This window comes from Tyto alba, unplaced genomic scaffold (genome assembly GCF_018691265.1).
Source record: "Tyto alba isolate M040663 unplaced genomic scaffold, T.alba_DEE_v4.0 Super-Scaffold_9, whole genome shotgun sequence".
NCBI lineage: Eukaryota > Metazoa > Chordata > Aves > Strigiformes > Tytonidae > Tyto > Tyto alba.
This window is the reverse complement of record NW_024881330.1, coordinates 34586-58701: the sequence shown is the minus strand read 5'-3', so window position 1 is coordinate 58701 and position 24116 is coordinate 34586. Positions and strand designations below refer to the sequence as shown.

Here is a 24116-nt window from a genome sequence, read left to right as displayed (position 1 = left end):
ACAGGCCATAAATCAATGTCTGCTCCACCGTAGATCTTCATGGGTGGCAGGGGGGGGGCCGCCCTGCCGTCTCCCCACAGGATACAGGGGGGTCTCTGCTCCGGCACACCTCCCCCCCCTCCTTTCTTCCTCCGTTCCTCCACTGACCTTGGATTCCATGCAGCTGCAGCAACTCCTCCTCACAAGTCCCCCTGCACGTCACCACGTCCCTTCTTAAATACGTTATCGCAGAGGCGCAGCCGTTTGGCTGTTTCCAAACAGAGGTGGAGCTGACTTGGAGCTGGGGGAGCTTCGAGAAGCTTCTCACAGGGGGCTGCAGAGGCAGCCCCCTCCCCCGCCACCAAACAAAAAACCCCACCACTCACTCAACGCAGGTCACACCAACACTGTAACCCCGTTGTAGAAGGCCACGATTTGCCCTTAGTGAAGCCATGTTGGCTGTCACCAGTCACCTCCTTATTTTCCATGTGCCCTAGCATAGTTTCCAGGAGGATCTGCTCCATGATCTTGCTAGGCATAGAGGTGAGACTGACTGGTCTGTAGCTCCCTGGGACTTCCTTTTTTTCCCTTTATAAACATCGGGGTTATGTTTCCCCTTTTCCCATCAGCAGCAACTTCACCAGACTGCCATGACTTAAAGTTATGTCCTGATGGACACCAAGTTGAACACAAGTCAGCAACATGCCCTTGCCACAAAGAAGGCGAATGGTATCCTGGGATGCATTAGGCAAAGCATTTTCAGCAGGTTGAGGGAGGTGATCCTTCCTCTTTATTCAGCAGTAGTAAGGCCACATCTGGAGTACTGTGTCCAGTACAAGAAAGACATGGACATAGTGGTGCGAGTCCAATGAAGGGCCACAAGGATGATGAAGGGACCAGAGCACCTCATATGTGAGGAAAGGTGGGACTGTTTAGCTTAGAGAAGAGATGGCTTGGGAGGGATCTTATTAATGCGTATCAATGCCTGAAGGGAGAGCGTAGAGAGCATGGATGGGGCCAGGCTGTTTCCAGTGGTGTCCAGTGGCAAGACCAGAGGCAGTGGGCACAAACTGAAACACAGGAGGTTCTGTTTGAACATAAGGAAACACTTTTTTACTGTGCAGATGACTGAGCACTGAAATAGGTTGCCCAGGGACCTCTCATTAGAGATATTAAAAACCGTCTGGACACAGACCTGGGCAACTGTCTCTAGGTAGCTCTGCTTGAGCAGTGGGGGTTGAACCAGATGACTGCCAGAGGTCCCTTCCAACATCAACCATTCTGTGATTCTCTGAAAACTGGACTCAATACTCTATATACAGTGTCACAAGTGCTGACTCGCGGGGGTGGGGGGGAGTGGTAATCACTTCCACTGACCTGTTGGCCGCACTTTTTTTACTGCATCCCTGTATGTGTTGAGCCACCATCACTGCAAAGGTACTGCTTTTTTCATCTTGTTGCCTGCCAGAACCCCCAAGTCTCTCAGCCAAGCTGCTTTCTAGGTAGTTATCCTCAGCCTGTATTGGTAGATAGGGTTGTTCCATCCCAGGTGCAAGATTCTGCATTTGCCTTTGCTGAATTTCATGAGGTTCCTGTCAGCACATTTTCCCAGCCTGCTGAGGTCCCCCTGACTGGCACATCAACTGCGCCAGCCACCCATTCTGGTGTTATCTGCAAGCTTCCTGAGGGTGCACATTGTCCTGTTGTCCAGGTTGTTAATGACAGTGTTAAGGACAATTTCCCCAAGCCATGACCCCTCAGGAACACCACTTATAACTGTTCACCAGTCAGACTTCAAATCACTGACCACTGGTTGTTAAGCCTGACAGTCCAACTAATTTCCTGTTTACTGTGTGACACACTCATTCAGTCCTGGCCATGTGGAAACCCTTGCTAAAGTCAAGAAGAAAACTCATCTTCTGCTGTCCCCTTCTCTTTGTAGAAGGCAATCAGATTGGGTTAGGCATGGTTTGCCCTTGGTAAATTTCTGCTATCTGATCCCGGTTGTCTTTCTGTTATTCCTGTGCCTGGAAATGGCTTCTAGGAAGATTTGCTGTACAATTTTCCCTCGGACTGAGGTAAGGCTGACTCGCTGTAGTTCCCTAGTTGATCCTTTTGTGTTTTGTTAAAGATAGGCACAACTTTTTAGTTATAAAAAACAATTACAACCCAAAGTAATTGCAGGAACATCTACTTCCTATAAGGATTATCATCGGCTCACTCTCTTGCTGTTGTTACTACTGACTTTTTTAGAACAGAAGTCATTTATTGCCTTGTAAAATCCTCTGCAAAGATATGATGCCAAATCAATTCATAACTGTGAGGCTTGGGAACAATAGTGTGTAATGAATGGCTGGCTGGGCAGTAAATAATATCGGGAGAATTTTCTTCATGCAAGCAAATGGTTTAATAGAAACTGATACTGTCGAGTTACTTGATGCTAATACACTACCATTACTTCTATTTCTCTTTGTAGTTTTATGTGGTCTTTTGAGAAGATTCACAGAAGTATTGCACACATCTTCCAGGGGGAATTGGTGGCCAGTTTTGACGAAGAATTTCGAATTTTGTTTGCACAGTCAGAACCTCTTGTTCCTCCAGCCAATGTCTTGGCAAAGGCAGAGAACACATTTGCCATGACTCCCTTTGGCAATAACATGCCTTTCTTTCCAAAAAAGTCACCCCTGATGTTCCAGAGGGATGACAATCTTTTTCCCTCCTTTATGGACAGAGTCGACCCAGACAGGTATTTCCTGTCAAATTTCAGGCGGGATGACATGTTGCGCCATACTGTGGAGGGGTCGGCCATGCGAATGTATAAAAAGGTAGAAATGGAGAATTCTCAGATGGATCCTGTCAGGGGTTTTCTTCGTTCCAAGCAATTGGAGTTGGATGCTTTCAAGAGACACAGTTTTGCAGAAGGAACATTTGAAAATTTTGCTTCTTCTAAACAGTATGCCAGACAGATGTTCATGAACAATATGGATGAATTTAAAATCCAGTCTAGTCATTTTCAGAAGGATCAGTTCTACCAGTACCAGTTTGAACATCCCCATCTTCCTGGCAGACCTCAGGGACTCTTTGAGAGAATCCGAGGTGGTAGGCCAGGATTCAATGAACTGGAAGACTATGGAGAGGGACCCAGATACCCTGAACTTGAATCCAATTTTCCCCAGGAGACTTTCCCCTTAAGGCTGGATTACGTACCTTCAAATTCTTCCAGGGAAGTGAGACATGGTTCTGATCAGCTGAATCCTGCAGGCAATGGCCCAATGGGAATGATGTTAAGAAGGCAGAATATAGGACAGAAATTTATTTGCCAGACTTCTCCTACACAGAAACAAAGCCTGGAACAACGCTTGTTCTTACAAGACAAAGATGAGGACCAAGACGAAGACAAGAACACACAGGAAAATAGAACAGGTTTACGTAACTGGAGGATTTCTTCATACCTTAGTGCCTACCAGTCCGAACCAGAGGAAGGTCTTCCAATGCCTATGGAATCAGAGGCATATAATGATGTTCTTGGGGATACCCTCACAAAGCACCCCACTGACCTCATCCCAGCATTCAAATCCCCTCTATCTTTTAATAGCAAGTCACTGGGAATTGAAAGTGCCAAAGAATTTGCAGATCCTGATAGAGTAGGTGAAGAAACTCCTATAATGAAACAAGATGCCTTTAGGTCCAGAATAAATCCTTTGATCCAGAGGAGCTCAAGGCTTAGATCCTCTCTAATTTTCAGTGCTGCCAAATTAGATCAGCCTAACACCACAATAGAAAAGGTTCAGATGATCCAAAAAGAACAAATGTCCAGTGAGTTGACAAAGGACAGTGAAACTGTAAAGACAGCTGCTTCATCTAAAGTGGCAGAACTTTTAGAGAAGTACAAAGCTGTGGGCAAAGATACAGAGAGAGCTACAATCACTCATACCAAAGCTGTTTCCAGTTATCTACAGGAAGAATCACAAAACACAGAGAAGAAATGTACCAAATCTGTGCAATATAAGATTCTGGAGAGTAGGGTATTAGATTCCAAAGAGTCCTGCAGTACTTACAAAATGCATGGAGAGGCTGACAGACCATTTGGAATTGCCTCATCGACCCCTCAGCTTGTTGACACGTTGAATAAAGATCCCCTAGCACATATTAGCACTAAGGTGGACAAATTATCATCTCGGTTTTACCCCATAGAGAATAAACCTGCTCTTCCAGAGAAGGAGAGTCTTATATTTGTAGGGGACACTCAGAAGTTGACTCTTCCAGAGAAGAAGGAAAGAGTGACATTCAAAGAAGACACTCAAAAATTAGTCAATACAGAACTGAAGAAACCACAGATTAGGACAAATACCACATCAGTTCTTGAAAACTTATCTAGAAGTCAAGGATCTGACAGCTCTCTCAATAAATCTGAGGAAGACTGTTCAAAACAAGAACAAAATCCAATGGAATTTTTAAGAAAAGGGTCACTACGGCTGAAGCAGCTTTTGACTCCAAAAGGTGAAAAGAAATTGGAGGAGGAACCCAATTCTGAGTGTGGAAAATCTGACAAGCAGGCTGTGGTTCTCAAACGATCTTCCATAGGGGACTGTCAGGAAATGATGGAAGAAGATAAAATGCATAAATTTGCAACACCATTTACTCCCAAAGTCAGCCAGCCAACACAGGGGAGATTTCCTTCATCCACCGCTAACATCCTGTACAGCAGCAACCTTCGTGATGATACCAAGGTGATTTTGGAACAAATCTCTGCAAACAGTCAGAAGAACAGAGCTGAACTGGCCAAGCAACTACCATCCACTAGTAATCCTGATCTTTCTAAGTCAACTACAAGCTTGGAAAGGAAAAGTGAGAAGGAGAAAAGCTGTAACATCCACAGGTCAGAGAGTTTTGGGAGCCAGAAACGAAATCTTCAGCGGCAACCATCAGAGGATAGAGATACCCTTCTGAAAAAAATGGAGAATATGCGGAAGGAGAAGCGAGTCTACAGTAGATTTGAGGTCTTCTGCAAAAAGGATGAACATACAAGTCAAAGTGAAGAGGAATATGACACAGATGCCAAAGACAAGAAGATGGGAAAATTTATGCCCAAAATCCTGGGAACCTTCAAGACCAAAAAATGATCACAGAAATACTATTTAATTCCATATAATCACTGACTGTCGAAGGGGAATGAGGAAGTAACTTGTTTATGATGGCTATAAACACCATAAGCAATACTCTTCATGGTTAGTGAGTGGAAGTGTGTTCAGCATTAGACTCCTGTGGCACAATTTGCCCAATAAAATCATGTGGTATCAGGCAACCTTATCACAGTATGTTTCAAATAAAATTATTAAATTGCCAAGATACTTAAACCAAAGAAATAAAGTAAGAGTCTAGTTATGTTATGCTCAGGGAACATTTTCAGCAGACAAAACAATTCACTTTCAGAAGGAAGAATAAAAAACAGAAAATTCAATACTTGACTTCAGTCCAGGCAAGAAAAATACACACAGACACACGCGCACATGCGAATTATCTGGAAAAAGTGTTTAAAAACCAAATGTTTATCAGGTACAGTTATCTTTTCTTTGTATTTAATAACAAATCAAATGTGGGTGGCACCTTTTTGAAGGTTTACAGGAGAAAAAGTATTGTAAATAACTTTTTTGCCTGTATCTGTGGTTATGGTCTTGTCTAGCGGTACATGCTCAGCTTTCATATTTACCATTTTCTAAGCCTATTTGTTCTGTTTTATTATTGGCTTGATTCCTTATGTAGAATGGAAGTATTGGTTTAGGGGTGAGCTGAAAGCAGCAGCTGAAAGGCCATAAAAAGGACATTGACATGCTATTAATGGAGAAAGACCTGGGTTTAGGCCTGCTGTTCATCTGAGTTGGGAGTTTAATTAAGCATCTAAAATGTTGTCTTGGCAAAGTAGTAACTTCCTTGACAATGTAACTCCCAATCCAGAGTGACTGGGGGGAGGAGGGGGACATTCATTTGTTGGCACATCCATGTGAAGACAAGGAAGGAAGGGATTCCTAACAATGGAAGGAATAAGGCTGCTGGAATTTTCAAGCTCAGAGGTGGTTTATCTCATGTAACTTTCCTGTAGTAGTTTGGTATCAAGCTTAACCATGCAGCTTTAAAACAGTCCAGATTAGCCTGTAGGTGCACACTGTTGTGTTTTAGTGTCTTGCAGGACAGAGGGTAGACAGAGAGGCTATCGTGAAAATGCTGTACATAGTGTTTAGTCACTTAGCTCTTAGGTTTTCTTCCCTCATCTTGGACTGTCTCTGCTTGGCATCTAGCAGGATTGCTAAATTGGTGTGGGTTTTTTTATTTTCCTGATCTTAGTGCCATAGCCTAAAGAGATGACAGGGAAAAATGCTCTCACATGGAACTAGGCTTCTGAATTTCCCGTTTCCATTAGCTTGGGTTTCATGATTACCCACTTTGTGACACCAGCCGCAAGCTTAGCAAACGAGTTCAGGTACGTGGCTGACAGATGGAGACAAGAGGCTGCATCAGTTCCTTAAGGTAACTTTAGTAGAGTCTTTAAAACTTTAGCCTTTTTTTAGGATGCCAGCTCCCATGGCAGCAGGCATTATATAAGTTATCAGGCTTTATATTATTTACATATCTGTAACAATTAATGATTATTTTACTATTTGTTGAAAACCTTGGGAAATGAATGTGTGGAAAGACAGACTGTCTGATCTGAAAAAAAATTTAAGCTGTTTCCATATTAATACAGATGGTGGTAAAAATCTGCAAGAATCAAGAGGAATTATTTTAACATAAGGAGGTAAACCTAGAAATAAAGTTAAGAAAGGAAAGAAAGAAAAAAGAAAGAAGCAGCAACCAAAATTAGAAAAAAAAAAAAAAAAGCAATGGATTTCTTATGGTTACTCCATATTGTATAAATGTATACCATTTCAGATTTAACCCATAATCTGTTGCAGACATACAAATGCATAAATGAATGCTGAATGTATACTTATTTTGTCTGCTCTTAGTAATGAATCAAATCCAGTTATTGGTGGGCCCGAAAATGAACTGTAATGATCAATACAGTTGTTCTCTGCCATATGATACAGGTTGACATTATTCTACCCTAGGGAGGAAGATAGACTATATAGTCTGTTATATATATGGTAGCCCTATTTTGTGTAATTCTTACTCCAATCATTCCATACCTCCCAAGCCTTTCACAAACCTACCTGCTCCAGCATCATTACGTAACAGACAAGTTAGAAATATAATTATTTCTATAGTCACAGATTACATTAACATTTTGGAATTTTGCTGTATTTGTTTAGATTTTTAGAATTTTATCTTGCTCAGTATGGTGCGTTCAGTGTAAAAGTACGTTCGTGATGAGAACTAGAATGACTCATGTCTTTTAGTGATTTGGTGATTACCAGATGTTATAGGTATATACAAATATTGCAGAATAACTAAGTCACTTAGTAATAACAAAAGCCAGTTTAAGAATAGAAAGTGTTATAGCCCAGCACCTCTCAGTCTGAGACTAGGTTCACAGAGGATCTTAGATGTCACATTGTATTGTCAAATTCCTAGGTGCTAGGCTTTCAGTGGAAGTCACAATCCTGAATTAAGCAGTAGGCTCCCTTTTCTGTGCATGAGAACTGGCATCTTAAGACACACGAGCCAACATGCTATGTAGAGCACTGCCTACACAACATGCTCACTGTGTCATTGCCATTGTCTGTATTTACCTGTACCCAAAACAGACAACAAATGCGTATTTTGTGAATATAGCAGAATAAACCCAGACTCCCCTGTGAGCTGCATTCCCAGCTCCCTAGTATTATTACCAGACTGAAGTGACCAAACTTGGTACCAGAAGTGAATGTACTATTTTTTTTACTTAACTAGCCTTTGGTGTTTAGGTACTAAAAGATAAAATGGATACTCTATCCGTGGCAGTGGTACTCACTGTTGGAATCTAGTGCCCGAATCCCCTCTGTAACTGTAGTCTCAGAGTTCTGGAATAACAATCATTTATCATAAGTGAAGAAAAATTTCAGGGACAAAGACTTCTTGTAAGAACTTCAAGTAAATGAGGAAAATATATCACAAAAAATCAGCATTAAAACAGGAATATAGTTTTAAAGTTTACTATAGTGCCACTGTTGCCTGATAACAACTTCATGATGTTTCAGCAATAGTATCTCTTGGAACATTGCTTTCTGAAAGCAAAAAATAAATTACCACATTATTTGTTGAACAAGATACCCCTATATTTTTTCCCTTTCACACGAAGCAAACATTCATTGAAAGACAAAGATTTTCTGTAGTGCAATATATGTATTATTACAGTATTTACAATATTACAATATTACATGGTAGGTAAGCTATTATATATTGTAGCATAACCCACCTATATTTAAAATGCTTTTCTACTTGATTTTAATGAAAATAAGCCAACACTGATAATGTTCATTTACCCCACAATAGTCATAGAAATTAGTAGAAAACAAAATGAAGGGCTTTAAGATTATCTGTGAAGAGTCTAGTCTTCCTGGTCTTCAGAGAACAGTTAGCTACCTGTTCTGCTGAATCAAAAATCTGCATTTAGGCAGTGCATCTGAAACTGCTGAAGAATCATAGAATAGGTTGGAAGGGACCACCCTCATCATAAAAAATTTCTTCCTTATGTCCAATCTAAACCTACTCTCTTTCAGTTTAAAACCATTGCCTCTTGTTCTGTCACTTGGTAAAAAGTATCTCTCTGTCTTTCTTAAAAGCACCCTTTAAGTATTGAAAAGCCACAGTAAGGTGTCCCCAGAACCTTCTCTTCTCCAGGCTGAACAACCCCAACCCTCTCAGCCTTTCTTCCTAAGAGAGGTATTCCAGCCCTCTGACCATTTTCATGGCCCTCCTCTGGACCCACTCCAACAGCTCCATGTCTTTTTTGTACTGGGGGCCCCAGAGCTAGACACAGTACTGCAGGTAGGGTCTCATGAGATCAGAGGGGGAGAATCACCTCCCTCAACCTCCTGGCTTCGCTTCTCTTGATGCAGCCCAGGACACGGTTGGCTTTCTGGGCTGTGAGCACACATTGCTGGCTCATGTCCAATTTCTCATCCACCAGGACCCCCAAGTTCTTCTCCACAAGGCTGCTCTCCAGCCACTCATCACCCAGCCTGCACTGATACTGAGGATTGCCCCCACCCCTGTGCAGGACCTTGCTCTTGGCCTTGTCGAACTTCATGAGGTTCATATGGGCCCCGAATAGTCTGAATATGTCTAAATACATTAAAATATGAAAATACTGCCGTCTTCTGTAACTTTTTGCAATATTTCAAGTGAGAAATGTGGACAGTATTCATTGTTCTCACAGTATGGGTGCACGTAGTGCTGTGATCTTGTCTGGTAAAACTGGAAGGCAAAGGGGATTAGATTATCTTTCCTGTTGGTTTGTCCAAAGGAAAGTAGTGCATTGTTTCATGCAATGAATAAAACATTTCCCTTCAGCTGGGGTAACCATCAAATGCCTGTTACATTTTGCTCTCACTTGCTCTAACTGGCTAAATTACGAGGACTGATGAGTTGAGCTGTACTTCACCTGGTTAGAACACTTCCATATTCACTGCTCATGTTGTTGGGAGGACTTTGATATTGGAAGACTCTGCAGTGCAGATTTACATATGGTTCCATAGGCCTGGGAGTAACTGCCCATTGATGCTTTCGGATCACCAGCAGCTCCCATATTTCTAGTAATCTGGAACATCTTTTTACTGGACTTTAGAAGGGGATGTACATCTTTGCTGTGAAACTGAGTATTTCTTGGATTCTGTGTGAAAAAGAAAAGCCAGGATATTTAGTAACCTGTAATCAGCTTTCTAAAATACAAATAAGGACTGCAGATTTTGCTTCAGCTGAGGAGTAGAAGAGATCATGAGTGTTATATGAACAAAAACCCAAACAGACTGTTTTGTAAAATCAAGAATAGGATGGTGAGAATGATGTGAGGGTGAAGGGCTTAAGAATGGGTGTATCAAGAATGAGCTAATGGCACTGGAGCAGGATACAACAAATTAATACAGCACTGGAGCAAAAGTCCAAAGGCCTATTTGGCTAGTATCTTGTTTTCAACAGTAGTGAATGCTTTAAATATATGTACTAAAGATATCATCATCAAGATCATTATCCCCCAGTATATCCTCCTGGCTTCTGCCAATCAAATGGCTTGGAGACTTTCTGAGTTAGAAGCTGCATGCGGGTACCGTGTTTATGAACCCCTGTGGGGAAAAGTTAATAATACATTAATACATTACAACACATAATACATTACAATACATTTGAATCTGCAGTTCAAGAGAAGGGCTGTTTCACTGCAGCTTATGCTTTGTGAACCTCTACAGTTAACTGAAAGGCAAGAGTTTCCATTCACTATTGTGGCACTGGTTACTGTCACCCCAGGCATTATAATGGCTGAGAACAAGAGTTTCACGATCCCAATAGGATATTGAAAATGAATGCAGACTGAATGCAGAGCAAACTGGAAAGTTAGAACTTTTCAGCTCCTGCTGAGGCTGAATGAGAAAAAAGGAAGAGTCAACATCCGCTTAACATAAGATCAGTCACAATGCTGATGACCTTTTATCCTGCCTCTGACACTAGTCAGTATTAGCCTCTCAGGGAACAAATATAAATCACAGAGCATGTGTAGGGCGATCTTCTCCCTATTTTGCTCTTCCAGTAACAGAAAGTTGGTCACGGTTACCTAAAGAGTCTTCAAAATGCATTGTTCATATGTACGTTTGCACATGCAGCAATTGCCACAATCTCTTTTCGTGGAATAAATGGCTCCTCTCACTCTCAAAACATTTCGAATGGGATTCCAAAGCAGAGGGCCTGAAAGATGGGTGGCAAGTGTGCATGTAGACATATCTGGAAGTTACTGGCAATCATGCCTCCTCCTAGCAATTGTTATTCATATGTATTTTCATATCGAACACAACAGTAGGAAGAGATCCAGTAGGAACAAGCTTGACTCTTAACAGTGTATGCAGGTTGTTTCTAGCTTGAAATGATTCAGATCATTCAGAGCTGTTTTCAAAGAAATAATTTACTTTAAGGTAAATGTGATATCGCACGCTGACACAAAGCCAGTGATCCCACCCAACTCATCTTTGGTAATGGTGTCTGTCAGAAGTCCCTTCACACAACTGTCCTCAGCATACATTCTGAATGGTTTGGATCTCCAGCACATAGATATTTAAGTGTTCTTTTGTGGGAATGTGAGAAAGTCCCATGACAAGTCAATCTTTAGTGTCGCAAAAAAGGCAATCTGTGGTGCCTCCTTCCATATTCTTCCTCTGCCATAAGCTTCCTCTGATCACCTTGTGTTGGCTACACTCTCCTTGAGCTAGTCAGCAGAAAACTAGCTCAGGAAAAAGAAAAAGGAGAGGCAAGGAGGTCATTTAAGAGCCCAATGAGGAGAAGAAGTTTTACAAGGATGTATGGCCAAGAACAGGGAGGAATAGGGGGTACAGGACCGAGACCTCCACTGTTCAGCAACAGCAATCCATTAGGCTGATTCCAGAGGTAGTGTGAATTCTCCAGCTAGGTTTGGAATATCCAGCAGTCTCAATTTGGTTAAAAAAATAATTTACTACCTACAGACTTTGGACAGGACAAGCCATCATTGAAGATAATACAAAAGCAACTGTTCTGTGATTCTCAGTCAAAGGGAGTTTTTGGTGCTGCTCACAATCTGAACAATGAGATAATCTGAAATGGTTTTCAAATCCTCACTTGTCTGAAGTGATAAAACTGAAAGCAGAATGGAGTCCAAAGTTAACTTGTCCAGTGTGGCAGTGGAAAAAAAGTCATACATCTCAGCATATCTCAAAAGACATTGCATTACAAACTCAAGGTGGGAAAAAGAAATAGAGGCAGAGAATCTGCAGAGATATTTTTACTTTTCTTTTTGATTACAATCAGGTGATATATGATCCTTTACAATTAATCTTTGTGAAGAAAATACTGCTAATGAAGCAGAGACCAAGACTTACAAAAGGGCTGCGTTACTTCATGTTTCCTGAAGTACCTAATTCCCACACTTAAATTCAACAGTTGTTCACAGAACTCCTGCATAACCCTATAGGCACCAAAATACTCTTGCTGCTCAAGTCACAGGTGATACGATTTTTTGAAAGACTGGAGTTAGACTTACAACTCCAGGAGAAATTCAATGTTTATAAACCCAGACTAGCTGAAGATCAGCACTACATATGCCAGAGATGTAAGGTTTAAGCCACATCAATGCCCCTAGCATTTCCTGGTGATAGTCTATATATAGATCTATAAATGGTCTTCTTCTCAACACTCTGCCTCACGCACAGAACTTAACTCAGGGTCATAAACCTCGGTAGTAAACAAAACACCTGAAATGTAGGTATTGCAACACTGGAGACTTCAATCTGCAAGTTCCTATATGGATCTACCCCATATTAGAGACAAGGTGTGTCTAGTTATTTCCACTGCTAGCAGAAACTCTTCAGTTAGCACGCTCTTCAGCATTCTAGTAAAGGGAACATACTCTAATCAAACCTGCCTGCATTATCAAATTAGGTTACTGGTACCATTTGGCTGACATTACATACAAGCAATGAAATTTGTGTATATCTTTGTCATCAGTAATTTTAACTGACAAAAATGTATTATTTAGTCACTCAGAGCAATATGTCTTGCCTCTCATTTAAGTATCTTTACAAAGTTGCAGATTAAGATATTCTTATATTCTGTGTCTATATCATTTTGGTCCCTGAAAAGTTAAGTTGTTGGGTTTTTTTGTATGAGTGCTACTCACATTATAAAGGTTCTGTACACTTGTAGGAGGTAACTGAGCATTTGCATTTGCCCATGTGAATTGTCTTCCCAGTTTCCTATTGTTGGAGAGTCTGGCCTGTTGAGAAGGTGGTGCAGAACAGTTCTTGATCACAGCATCAGAATTTGCATTACCTGCAGGAAAATCACGAGGACACAAAACATACTGACTGAGGCAGGGACAGAACGTAAAAACTGAGTCAGTCCCTGCCACCTCGCTTCATCTCACAAAGAGAACAAAAATATTCAGAATAAAATTAGAATGCAATAGCAAAACCAAAACCAGTTCAAAAGGGCATTGGAAAAGACAACAGCAGTGGAGAAGCAAAGAGAAAACAGAAAGGAACATAGAGTCAAGACTGAGGCAGGAAAGAAGCAAAGAGAATGTCATACACTCAAAACTCAAACAGCATTTTGTTCTTGTCTCACTTCCCTCCCACACTTTCACCCTCTCATTTTGCCATGTAAATTCCCCTTACTTCTTTTTCCCTACGCAATCTCTTTTTTTCTTTCTTCCCCATAATAATGCCTCATGATAGATTATATCCCACTGTAGGAGGGTAGTACCTACTTTGAACAGCAGTGTGTGTTATAGGATTGTATATCACATTGATCTTTGATCTCTGACATAAAGTTCTTGCTAAATCTTCAGTCTGGCTGGATACTTCTGGCTGGACACTAGTTGTAGTTGTAGCATGCACACGTGAAGTTTTTGGAAGAGAAGGTGCAGGTTCTCTCTGGCCTTTCCTGCTAGGTGAAGTCACAGAACTGGAATCTGGAAGAAGTGGCCTAGATTCAGGCAGACATGGCTGAACGTTTTCTCCTCGCACTTGCTCCTTTGGATGACTATTTAATTTCTTTTCAAGGATCATCTGAGAGGAGAAGTTGGTTAGACTTAACACAGCTACACAGCAGAGCAGAGGAACAAAACAGAAATAAAGGGAAAGACTTACAAATAACTGACATTTATTTCACAGTTTAGGTAAGAGATATAATTTTAAAATATTAATTTTAGGACTGGAAATAAGATAGAAATAATATTCTGAGTAGAAAGAATAGGCTGTTAAGAAAAAGGATTGGGTGCACAGGCAATTTCAATGTATCCTGAGGGAGAACACCACTAAATAAAGTGGGCATTAGTCTTAGAAAAGACAGAATCTATATGCCCAAAAGGTTAACACTATGTTGTTTCTTACCATCCCTTTCTAGAAGTTTGCAAAGCTGTTTTTTTAATGGTCAAAGCAGCATTCATTCCAGTTAGTTCATAATTATTTCTCACCTAACTACGCACTATTATCTAGCAACAGAATCCTTGCCCAAGGTTTTGGGTCTTGGTGCAGACAATCTGCTCTCAGCTTCCTCTAATCACAGTTGTCTCAAATTTGACACCCCATCAGTAAGATTATTCAAAACTATTCAATTGTTTCTTAGCCTGATACCTAGATTATCTGTGAGCAATCTATTGAAATTTATAATCTTTTCAACCTGTGCTCAATATTTACTTTACTAATTCATCTGCTCATGACTCCCAACACTCTATCACAGTAGAATTTATTAGTTTCCTTCTATTAAAGACCTTAAAAGAAATTTTAAGGAGGTTCAACTTTAAAAATTCAACTGTGTTTTTTCTTTCTTCAATTTTAATTGTGTTAAATAGAAACAGTAACTCTTTGCCTCTCTCTCTGGAAAGGTTGCCACCCTTATCAGTCTTTCTCAGCTTTGGATTTTCTAATCTCTGAGCTTCCTTTTCAGTCTTCTCTTCCCACTATTATTCTTTCCAATGCCTGTTTTACTACATTTACATTCCAACTCCTGCTCTTCTTAACATCTTCCAGTTACTTTGCCTCATAACATGGCATTTACATAACTTCTTTCACTGTAAGAAGGGAAAGAAAAAAAAAACCAAAAACAAAACCAAAGAAAAACCTAAGCCAAAACTAATTTCTCTTCCTGAAGGTTTGATTTAATTCCACTTTTGCTGCCCTTCATATTTCATTGTTAGAGCATTTACTCCGGCTACCCTCCCCCTACTGCAAATTTGCTGAGGGTGCACTCGATCCCACTGTGTACAAGAGAAGTGCAGCTTTTTACTTTCCTTTTGATCTTAGTGCATATACCACATGGCATCAACCTTTCTTTGTACAACTAAAGCTTTTGCATCAGCCTTTATTTTAATTTATTTGCTTGACTATTGAACCATTTCCTGATTTTTAAAGTACTACTATTTCCCCACGTTAATGCATTCAAAATATGGCTCCTGAAACATCACTTAATTATCAGCATATCTTTTATTTTTAGCACATAAGCTTCACTGATCCTTCACTTTCTCTTCCTCCTCTGTTAAATAATTATTCTGAAATCTGATGGTTTTGTGAATGTGGTACAGCAAGCAATGGCACCTGACTATGCTCCAGCAAAAAACCTCAGTGTGTTAGGTTATGTGATAACAGCTTGTCTGCACACCCACAGTGTAGATCAGAAAGCCAATGGCAGGATGGGGAGCCCAAATAATACTCTATGAGCTACTCCCTGGCCCATTCACAGAAGCCACCGGCTCATCAAAGACCCCTCTGCAGAGGCTGAGGAGCACAGGGATGCACTATGGCAGGTGCCAAATGAAGGAACCCAAATCAGTGGCTTCTTAAGACCTTGTCCAGGCCCCTGCCAGGGCTGTCCCAGCAAAGCCATCAGCCCCATTGTCCAGGCATGAAACTCATCACAATGAGTCATCAGGACTTCTCTGGGTCACCTTTTGGACTAAGGGTGGCAGAGGATGGCTGGGTGAGAGGGTGGAGGTTGCTGCCTAAGGTTTGGACACATTATGGGATGCAGGGGAAAGACATCTGGGATTACATAGGATTTATTATGGCATGTTTAGGCTAGGAATCAAAGCAGGAAAAAACAGGGGGTTAGGTGATTTGGGGAGGAATGAGTGTGGGAAATAGGGAGTAAGAGATATAAAAATGGCCAGTTGTGTGTAAATAGTTGGCTGGCCAATAAGCTTGTCTGGCCATGCCCTGCACCTGATCACTGCACCTTGCTCTATCTTATTAAATTCCTTTCTCTTTCTGGGAAGAGAGGCTACCTATTCTGTCCCTGTGCGTGTGTATGCAGGTGTGTGTGCCAGCAACTAGAGTCAGATGACAGGTCGGAGGGCCCACGCGTCCATGGTGCCAGCAACTAAAGAGAGTGCAGGTGTGCTAGTGAGCATGTGATCGCTAGCAAAGACCAAGTCAGGCTAGCTGGTGAATAGATCAAGTGACCTGGGAACAAGGGCATGAGTGGGTCTCTAAGGGCCAGTTCTGGGTGTGAGAGCACCTGTGTATCTCTAGGGTTGAGGACACTGGCAGCAGGGTGAGTGGAAGCTGGATAAGGGACCAGAAATGACCTGACCAGCTGGTTATCTGCATGATCTATACCAGCAATTGGAGTAGGGCTGCAGCCTTGGAAGACTGTATATCTAAGTGCCAGCAACTGAGGAGATCCATGGGCAGGCTACTAGCAGACTGAGTGTCTGAGACCAGCTGCTGCAGGGATCCACCCTCTATGTAGGTATATATATTCTTGTGACTTCTGACTTGCTCAGCCAGAGAAGGGAACAGGATGAGGCTGTTGGTGCTGTCTGTGATGTTTGTGTGAGTGCTCCGAGTGCAGGTTTGTGATCCATGTGGCCAGCCATGTATATATGTAGTGTGTATGTGTTTTCTGTGTGTATGTTCCTACTGAGAATACATCTTCAGCCTTGCTACTGGCTGGACCCAGCGACATAGAATGTCAGCAGCCTCGCCTCTCTTGGGACTGTTGGATCCAGCATAATGTATTTTCCTCTAACACACTCTTTCTCAGACATCATGCTTTATAGACTTTTCTTTTCCCAGTAGGAATTTAGATTTAAAGACCTCTCAAAAATTATGACAGTATGGATCTGACTGATAAGAAACACCAACATGTAACTCTAAGCATGTATAGAAAGCGTTGGGGAATGCAAATAGAAGAAAACGACACAATTCATTAAGCGTGTGAAGGAATGGCAAGTTACCTGGAGGATTTGGATTTTGGAAAATAGGGTAAGAGAAAGTACCTCATATAATTTATTTCGATATTCTGCCACAGACAGCTGGATATCATCACCTAAAGGAAGAATCACATCATAATCCAGAGAGGGCTCCCTGGCAGGACAGTGAAACCTAAGAAGATAACAGATAGTATAATTCACTAAGACTAAAAACAGCACCACAGATTAATATAATGTTAAAAAGGATTGTTAAATCATCTAGTATGACCTCTAGTGTAAATAGAATTAGAGAAAACTAAGAATTAGCTTTGACTATGTTTTTCTGTCATGCATATAAAGAAAACTTGTGCCAAGAGCAGGTCTATAACACCTCAGAAGTCATCAGGGGAAACTGCACATGGGTATTACTCTCACCTTTTCACGTAAGGATGATGCAGAGCCTCTTCTGCTGTGAGTCGTTTATCAGGGTTAAATACTAAAAGTTTCTTCAGAAGATCCAAGGCAGGCAATGGAGTAGAGGATGGTAAAATCTCCTCAAATGTTACTCGCTGCCTAGAAGTCAGAAAACAATAATACAAGCTCCCAATGTCTAATTCCCAGTGAAGGCATGACATACAGTTCTGGGAATCACATGAAGGTGACACCTGACTCCAGAGTTCACTCACAAATGGTGTGTCATAATCCTGGAACACTATAGGCCTGTGAGTATGGTAAAGTATCTTACCCCTTAGATTAGGTTTGAATGCCTCCCTCCTAGCACTAGGAACCTACATGAAGTGCCTAAATTGCAAGTCTAGTCTTTCTCTTGTTTCAGTGGAAAGACTGAGAAATATCAGACAGTATCAGACACAGGGAAATAATGAGTCCTCTGGATGACAAGAAGTCCTTCTTTTCACAACGCAGGAATCCTAACCTCATAACTTGGACGTTTCAGTAGAACTGTTAAAGATCCCATGAATCCAGCCCTTAGACCACGGAAATATATTTCTGTGAGAAGATGAAGTTTAAAAGTCTTGTTTTGCATTTTGAAATCCTAAAGATAATTATTAACAGAATGAACACGAGAATATCTAATATATTTGAAAAATAATTTTAAAAATGTGATTCTTGCTCATATTTTAAATAATTCTCTTACTCCATGACAACATTCTTTTAGCTTAGAAAAATGATCCATCACTGAACATAGCATTTGGACTGAGTGGCCCAGAAAAAAATCTTTTCAGTTTTGAAGACTCTACAGGTATGAGCAGGGAATACTTAGAGACTGGTAATTTGCTATGGCCATAAGATAGTGTAAGAATGTTAAGTTTACTAATGTTTACCAATTAAGTATGTCATAAATGCAGAATTTTGTGGTAGTCTGTGTATAGAACGGAAGGATCCAAAAGAACCATGACAGATATAAGAAAATAAAAAAAAAATTAAATGAAAAAAATCACAGCGAGTCGTTAAGCAGCTGGAATGAGACTGACAGTCTGAATAGATTCACACTTTCTATGTGCGAACCAATGACATCAGATACCCAAATGACTCCGTATAGGAAAATATTCTAATTTTGAGAAAGTATACATGACAATGTCTTGGACTGTAGGCCCAGCCTCATTTTGTTTTGTTATTCCCAGATTATGTCTTTTTTTTTTTTTTTTTTTTTTTTTTAAACTTTACACCCTTTCCCTAGAGGCAGGTGAATCTGCAGAGAGCAGAAATCATTTCCACTAGTGAACACGGGAAGATGAACGTCAGGGGAACATTTTATCAACATCATACAGTAGATTGTTGACTTCTGAGACACGTCAAACAAACAAGGCTTACCGGGAAATCATGCGGTTAATAACCGAGGCCTTATAATCTGACTGCATAGCCAAAATATCTGCAATAATGAAAAGATACTATTCATGCCAAGATTAGGATTACCAGAGCTACACAGTTTATGAGGGAAAGCAAATATTTGATATTCACATAGGAAATTATCCTAATAAAACTTAATGGGAGATCTTATGGAAGGGGGATGGAATATTTACTTACAAATTTTCTAAGCTGATTTTCTCAATTCCTATTCATTCTATCATAGATTGCATAAACTTGCAGTCTTATACTGACATACACAGAAGCACCAAGATATCTGAGGCCAAATGACCTGGCCAGGATCACTTGTGTGGGACACACAGAACAGGGGATACCAGCTATTGAATTCTTCATCATATCTGCTGGAGTTCTTTTTGATTGGTGATGATGAACTGCTTTCTAAACATATCTGTCATACTCGCAGAGTCAACAGTTTCTAGGGAATTTTTTTTTTTTTTTTCAGAATCTTGCTTCTTTGGTCCCCATAAATCCTAGACAAAGTTGCCGCTCATAAGTTGCTTTTCCTTGTTGGCAATAATGTTTTGAACAAGTATTTGTTTTCACTTGTTTGACTAAAAGAAATTGTGCCTGTGATATGCTGCAGCCTTGCAGCCATTGTCCTTTGATAAGGATACAGGACCTTCTGCTAAGGAGTCATTTATCCTATGGTCTTGTCTTAAGAGTGCAGGCCTTCTGGTTATGACGTTACCTGCACATTCCTCAACTGTATGGCTGAGAACAGAATAGCATTTTTTGTTATTAGTGCTGGCTATTCTTCTAGCTCCTGTTTTGGTGTTTTCAAACACACTTCCATTCTTATTTCATCCACAGCAAGCAAATCTCTTATAAAAGCTATAAATAACTTTAAGCTTGAATGGAAATCTCCAAAACTGTGATGTCCTTAAACTGAAGGTAGTTATTTTTCTAAAAACTATTTGCTAGCTCAGAACACATCAACATGTTGTAAAAATTTATAAAGTGTATGGGTTGCTAGACTGGAACTCATAGAAGATAATAATAATAATCAACATCATCCCTTTTGGATTGAACATATATTTACTCCAGCTTTCACTTCTGTGTTTAGATTTCCAGACCAGAAAGTCCAGTACCCCTTTACTATGCAAGTCCTGCTGAAGTATGATACTCCGTTTTAAACTGTTATACTCTTATAAGTCTCAAAGGTGTTTTGAATGCCTGGTTCTTGTTTCTTATCTAATCAAGTCCAGGCTTATTTTCCTCTAATACTAACATTTCACAATTAAGTTATTAATTTCCTCAGAAAGGTGTTAGAATGACTCACAAGAGATACCTTCTTCCCTGATCCAGCTGGACTGCTTTCTTTCACTCTTTCAATCTCTTCTCTAAATACCTTTGCCTGCAGAAGAGTCCTACCTTCTGGGGATGGGGCAGGAATGACCCTCAAGATCTGCTCTATTTGATTTACTGTTGATGTTCCGGGAAAAAGAGGTTTCCCAAGTAGCAGCTCTCCCAGAATACAGCCAATGCTCCACATGTCTACACCTTTAGTGTAACTACAAATAAGAACAGAACAGAGCCAGAACTAAATTTTTCTGTACCTGGTATTCACATCATCTACTTTAGCTTATTTTGCTACAAAAACAAGCTTGATGACTCCTCGAGTACGAATGCTCGCAGGTTTTAACTACAAAATGAATAAGTTTTGGGAATCATGAAACTGGCAAGCATAAAACAGAAAGGAGATTTATCCTACTAAAAGTCTGTTCTAGGAAATTGTAAAAGAAAATACATTAAATCCCAGTAAATGCCAGGACAAGTTAATACATACTTTTCATATGACTAACAGTGAAGATACAAGTTGCTGTTTGGAAACAACTGACTTTTCAGGACAGAATGTATCTAGAAAGCAGTTACAATTACTTAAGCAAAGTAAACACCAACAGTGGGTAAATGACAGTTTGAAAAACAACCACATTTCAAATTTGAGATACTAACCCAACCTGTATTTATCTTCTTTTCTATGATTAAGATTTTGTATATTTAAGTCAAAAAAAGGATCAAGCCTAACAGGCAGCTGATTTAACATTTGATAACACATTATTTTCTGAAGGTCTATCAAAAAAAAATCCTTAAATTTGGAAAAGAAGACTTAAGTACCCAACCAAGTTTTGTGAAGATGCAGATTTAAGGGGAGAAAGAATAAGTCTAGTGGAAGAAAGGATGACAAACAGATGAGCTGGTAATGTATATAAATGGATAATCTAAGAAGCCAGGAAAGAAATGTAGGTGTAATGAGAGATTTTTACATCACAGAACTGAAGTTTAAATACGTATTGAGAAAACTGACTGCTGACATGGTATTGCATCTGGTGACACCTAAAATGGAAATACTTAAGACTTTCACACAAAAAAATTCCCCAGTGGTGAAGAAATTATAGAATCCCATCCCTTCACTCATATTAAGCCATTACCTCTGAGAGGAAAGTAAGATCTCAGGGGCTCGGTACCAGCGTGTTGCCACATATTCCGTTAGAGCAGGGTTGCCTTGATCCTCATTCATCTGACATAAAGAACGGGCCAGCCCAAAATCACAAAGTTTAACAAAGCAGTCTGCATCCAGCAAGATATTTGAAGGCTGAATTGAACAAAGGAAAATTAATAAGCTTTTTACTCTCTGAATAGCAGAAGATTATTATCAAGGCTCTTTTACTAATCTCATTCTTTTCATAGTTTTCCATTTAGTATTTAACAGAAAACTTGAGTGAAGGACAAGTACTATGACTGAAATATACCTTCTGATCTCTGTGAATAACATTTCCCGAGTGGATGAATTTAGTTGCCTTCAGGAGTTGGTAGAGAATGTAACACTTGTGGATATCTTTCAGCAAATTCCCCTTCTTAATCACAGCATGTAAATCTGTCTCTGTAAGGATTACCAAATTGTGAATATGAGTTCCTCAAAACAAGGCCAGAATAGACCATTGTCCAAACTGTAATCTTTCAGGTACATCCTCAACAGAAGTCAACACTTAATTACTAATAGCACTGCAATCCCTCTGTATTATCAGTTTGACTTGCAGTCCATGCTACAGTAACTGTTTTATTACTGCATACTTTTGTTATAAAAAAATTGCACGTAGTCTCTCCCCTTTGCAACTCTTCTGTCTCTACAAGCCTTCCAATTTGTTGCTCACTGCCATCTTTCATGCATCTCAATCAGACAGCTCTCATATAATTATTACTCCTTTTAAACTTTCACTGCTATTCCCATCTAATCACAAATGATATATATATAAAAAACTTGTAGCACTTCTACTTATGTTTACTTACAGTAATATTCTTGTAAATCATCAACACACTACTATCAAACTAGGGAACAAAGGTAACTCATAGGAGAGGCTGTATTTAAATAGCTGATGCAATGCTAGATCTCACCCATGGACTCAAAGATGAGGTAGATATCCTTGTCGTTCTGAGCTCGGATAACATCAAGCAGCTTGATGATATTTGGATGTTCTCCAAATTCCTGCAGAGGGAAGACACCCAACTGTCAAAATCAAGTGTCTTGCTTGTGAATCATAAAAAAGGACAGTAACTTATTTTGGTTTGTTTTATTGTCTAGAACAAACATTAACATGCTATTTCCTTCATTATGCTTCTATGGAAATAAATTTTAAAAAGGATTTAACTGTGCTCTACGGTATGAAACCAGACAGTTAATCTAAAAAAAAAAAAAAAAAAAATCTGTCTTCTGAGACATTAGTTCTAAAAATTGCTCTATACCATTTGTGAATAAAAACTAGTCAACTTTATGCATCTCATATTTCCTACTGAATGCAAAGAATTATTGTGGCAGTGAAAGTAGAATAAAGTTGCCATCAACATTCATAATTAAAAAACCCAACCAATCAGAAAGAGTCTATTTGAGGATAGGCTAAAACACTCTACAGGCTGCAATGATTGAACTGACTGTAATGGGAGATCAGCCAGTCAGCATACAAAAAGGATAACTAAATACCAGAGGTTAATTCTAACCTCTCATTTGCAGATGGACAATACTGTCAAAATCACTTACTTCATCTTCAGTGTTAAGAACTTTTATTTCCTATAGCTAACATTTCTGCGCAGCTAGAGACACTGTGAACACTTTACTATATGCCAGCATTTTCATGAACTACCCTGAGTATAAAATTATAAATAGTTGCACCATAAAACCTATATTTGTACGTAAAATACATAATTTTTTTTGTTATTTGAACCAATAATGGAGACTCTTAATCTATTTCTATCACAAATTCAGTTACAAACAGTATCAGAAATCATAATACTAAGCTCTCTCCAGCACGGTCTTATAACAGCATCATCTTCTTAGACTCTGAGGCCTTGAAAAAATCGGTTATACTGCACAACATCTAGAAAAAAATCACAAATCACCACATTCACCTGCAGCAACCCATGAAAATACACTTACAATATTCAGCCAGGCCATCAAATACCCTTGCATTTATTCTGATGACAATATTTAGAATACCCATCCAAACAATCTAAAGAAAGTTTTTACCCAAAAAGGATATATTTCTAGAGATGCATATTAGCCTTGACAGTGTTACTTGAGTGCAGTTTAAGAACTTACTTCATATGGAAGGAAAACCCCATTGTCTCATACTGTCTTGCCTTGGAACTAATAATGGAAAGTTATGGAAAAGTTTCAATCTATACTAAAAAAAATCCTACATTAAAAAAAAAAAAAAATCCTGTCAGAGCCAGTCTTACTTACCTTTGCTTAAAGAACAATGCTTTCGCTAAAGTAATTACAAAAAATGACATTCTAAAATGTGGCCCGAAATGCACCAAATAGATCTACAACTATACTGAACAATAAACACAAAACCTGCAACCAGCATAATGACCAGCATACTATGTATTACCCAGAAGAGAATCATCATAATGCCCAGATTCTACATCAACACTTCTCAGTTACAGTAAATTTAATCCATTCCATCAAATGCCCTTATGATAAATATACAGATTAAACTGACCAATCATTATACACAGGAAAGAATCTGCACAGACAAGCAAATTAAGACAAATATCCAGTTACCAATGAAAGAGTATTTCTTAAATCATTCCATTTTTTGATCTCTCAGTCTTGAACCTCAAGAAAGCTATAAAATACCTTCACGAGTAGGAGGGGGAAACTAAAATTCTTAAGATTCTTGAGCACCAAAAGTCATTAAAGGTCTTAATGGCACATTAACTTCCCTCCCCCCAAATGACTCGTTCTTTCCTTGAGGAAAAATATCCTTCGTTTTCTTCTCCCAACTACTCCTCTACACATCTACTCCAGAAGTGCTATACGTTCAGAGATGATCTAACTTACAGTAATTAACTTCTAAGGAACTGTTCTCTTACGGTTTTAGCTCTTAAGTTTGTGGCTTCTATTGCAGGC

General features: G+C 39.6%; 2 protein-coding genes across 4 annotated transcripts in view; one reads left to right on the top strand and one right to left on the bottom strand.

The window, feature by feature from the left end:
• Window positions 1-5198, top strand: part of FAM83H (family with sequence similarity 83 member H) — a 28316-nt gene extending 23118 nt beyond the window's left edge. For both annotated transcript variants that reach the window (XM_033001234.2, XM_033001233.2), the window contains exon 5: window positions 2456-5198. In XM_033001234.2, the coding sequence (XP_032857125.1) occupies window positions 2456-5102 (2647 nt within the window). In that variant the 3' untranslated portion in view covers window positions 5103-5198. The remainder of the gene's footprint in view (window positions 1-2455) is intronic.
• Window positions 5199-5766: 568 nt separating this feature from the next.
• MAPK15 (mitogen-activated protein kinase 15) overlaps window positions 5767-24116 on the bottom strand; it is a 28908-nt gene continuing 10558 nt past the window's right edge. Inside the window, exons 4-14 of one of the 2 annotated variants that reach the window (XM_042785893.1) lie at window positions 22103-22193; window positions 21460-21590; window positions 21139-21302; window positions 20081-20220; window positions 18656-18713; window positions 17258-17395; window positions 16910-17015; window positions 13400-13700; window positions 12812-12963; window positions 9560-9787; window positions 5767-7976 (exon numbers count right to left, since the gene is read on the bottom strand). In XM_042785893.1, the coding sequence (XP_042641827.1) occupies window positions 9581-9787; window positions 12812-12963; window positions 13400-13700; window positions 16910-17015; window positions 17258-17395; window positions 18656-18713; window positions 20081-20220; window positions 21139-21302; window positions 21460-21590; window positions 22103-22193 (1488 nt within the window). In that variant the 3' untranslated portion in view covers window positions 5767-7976; window positions 9560-9580. Of the gene's footprint in view, window positions 7977-8092; window positions 8181-9559; window positions 9788-12811; window positions 12964-13399; window positions 13701-16909; window positions 17016-17257; window positions 17396-18655; window positions 18714-20080; window positions 20221-21138; window positions 21303-21459; window positions 21591-22102; window positions 22194-24116 lie in introns of those variants that run through there. The other variant, XM_042785892.1, reaches the window with a different exon arrangement.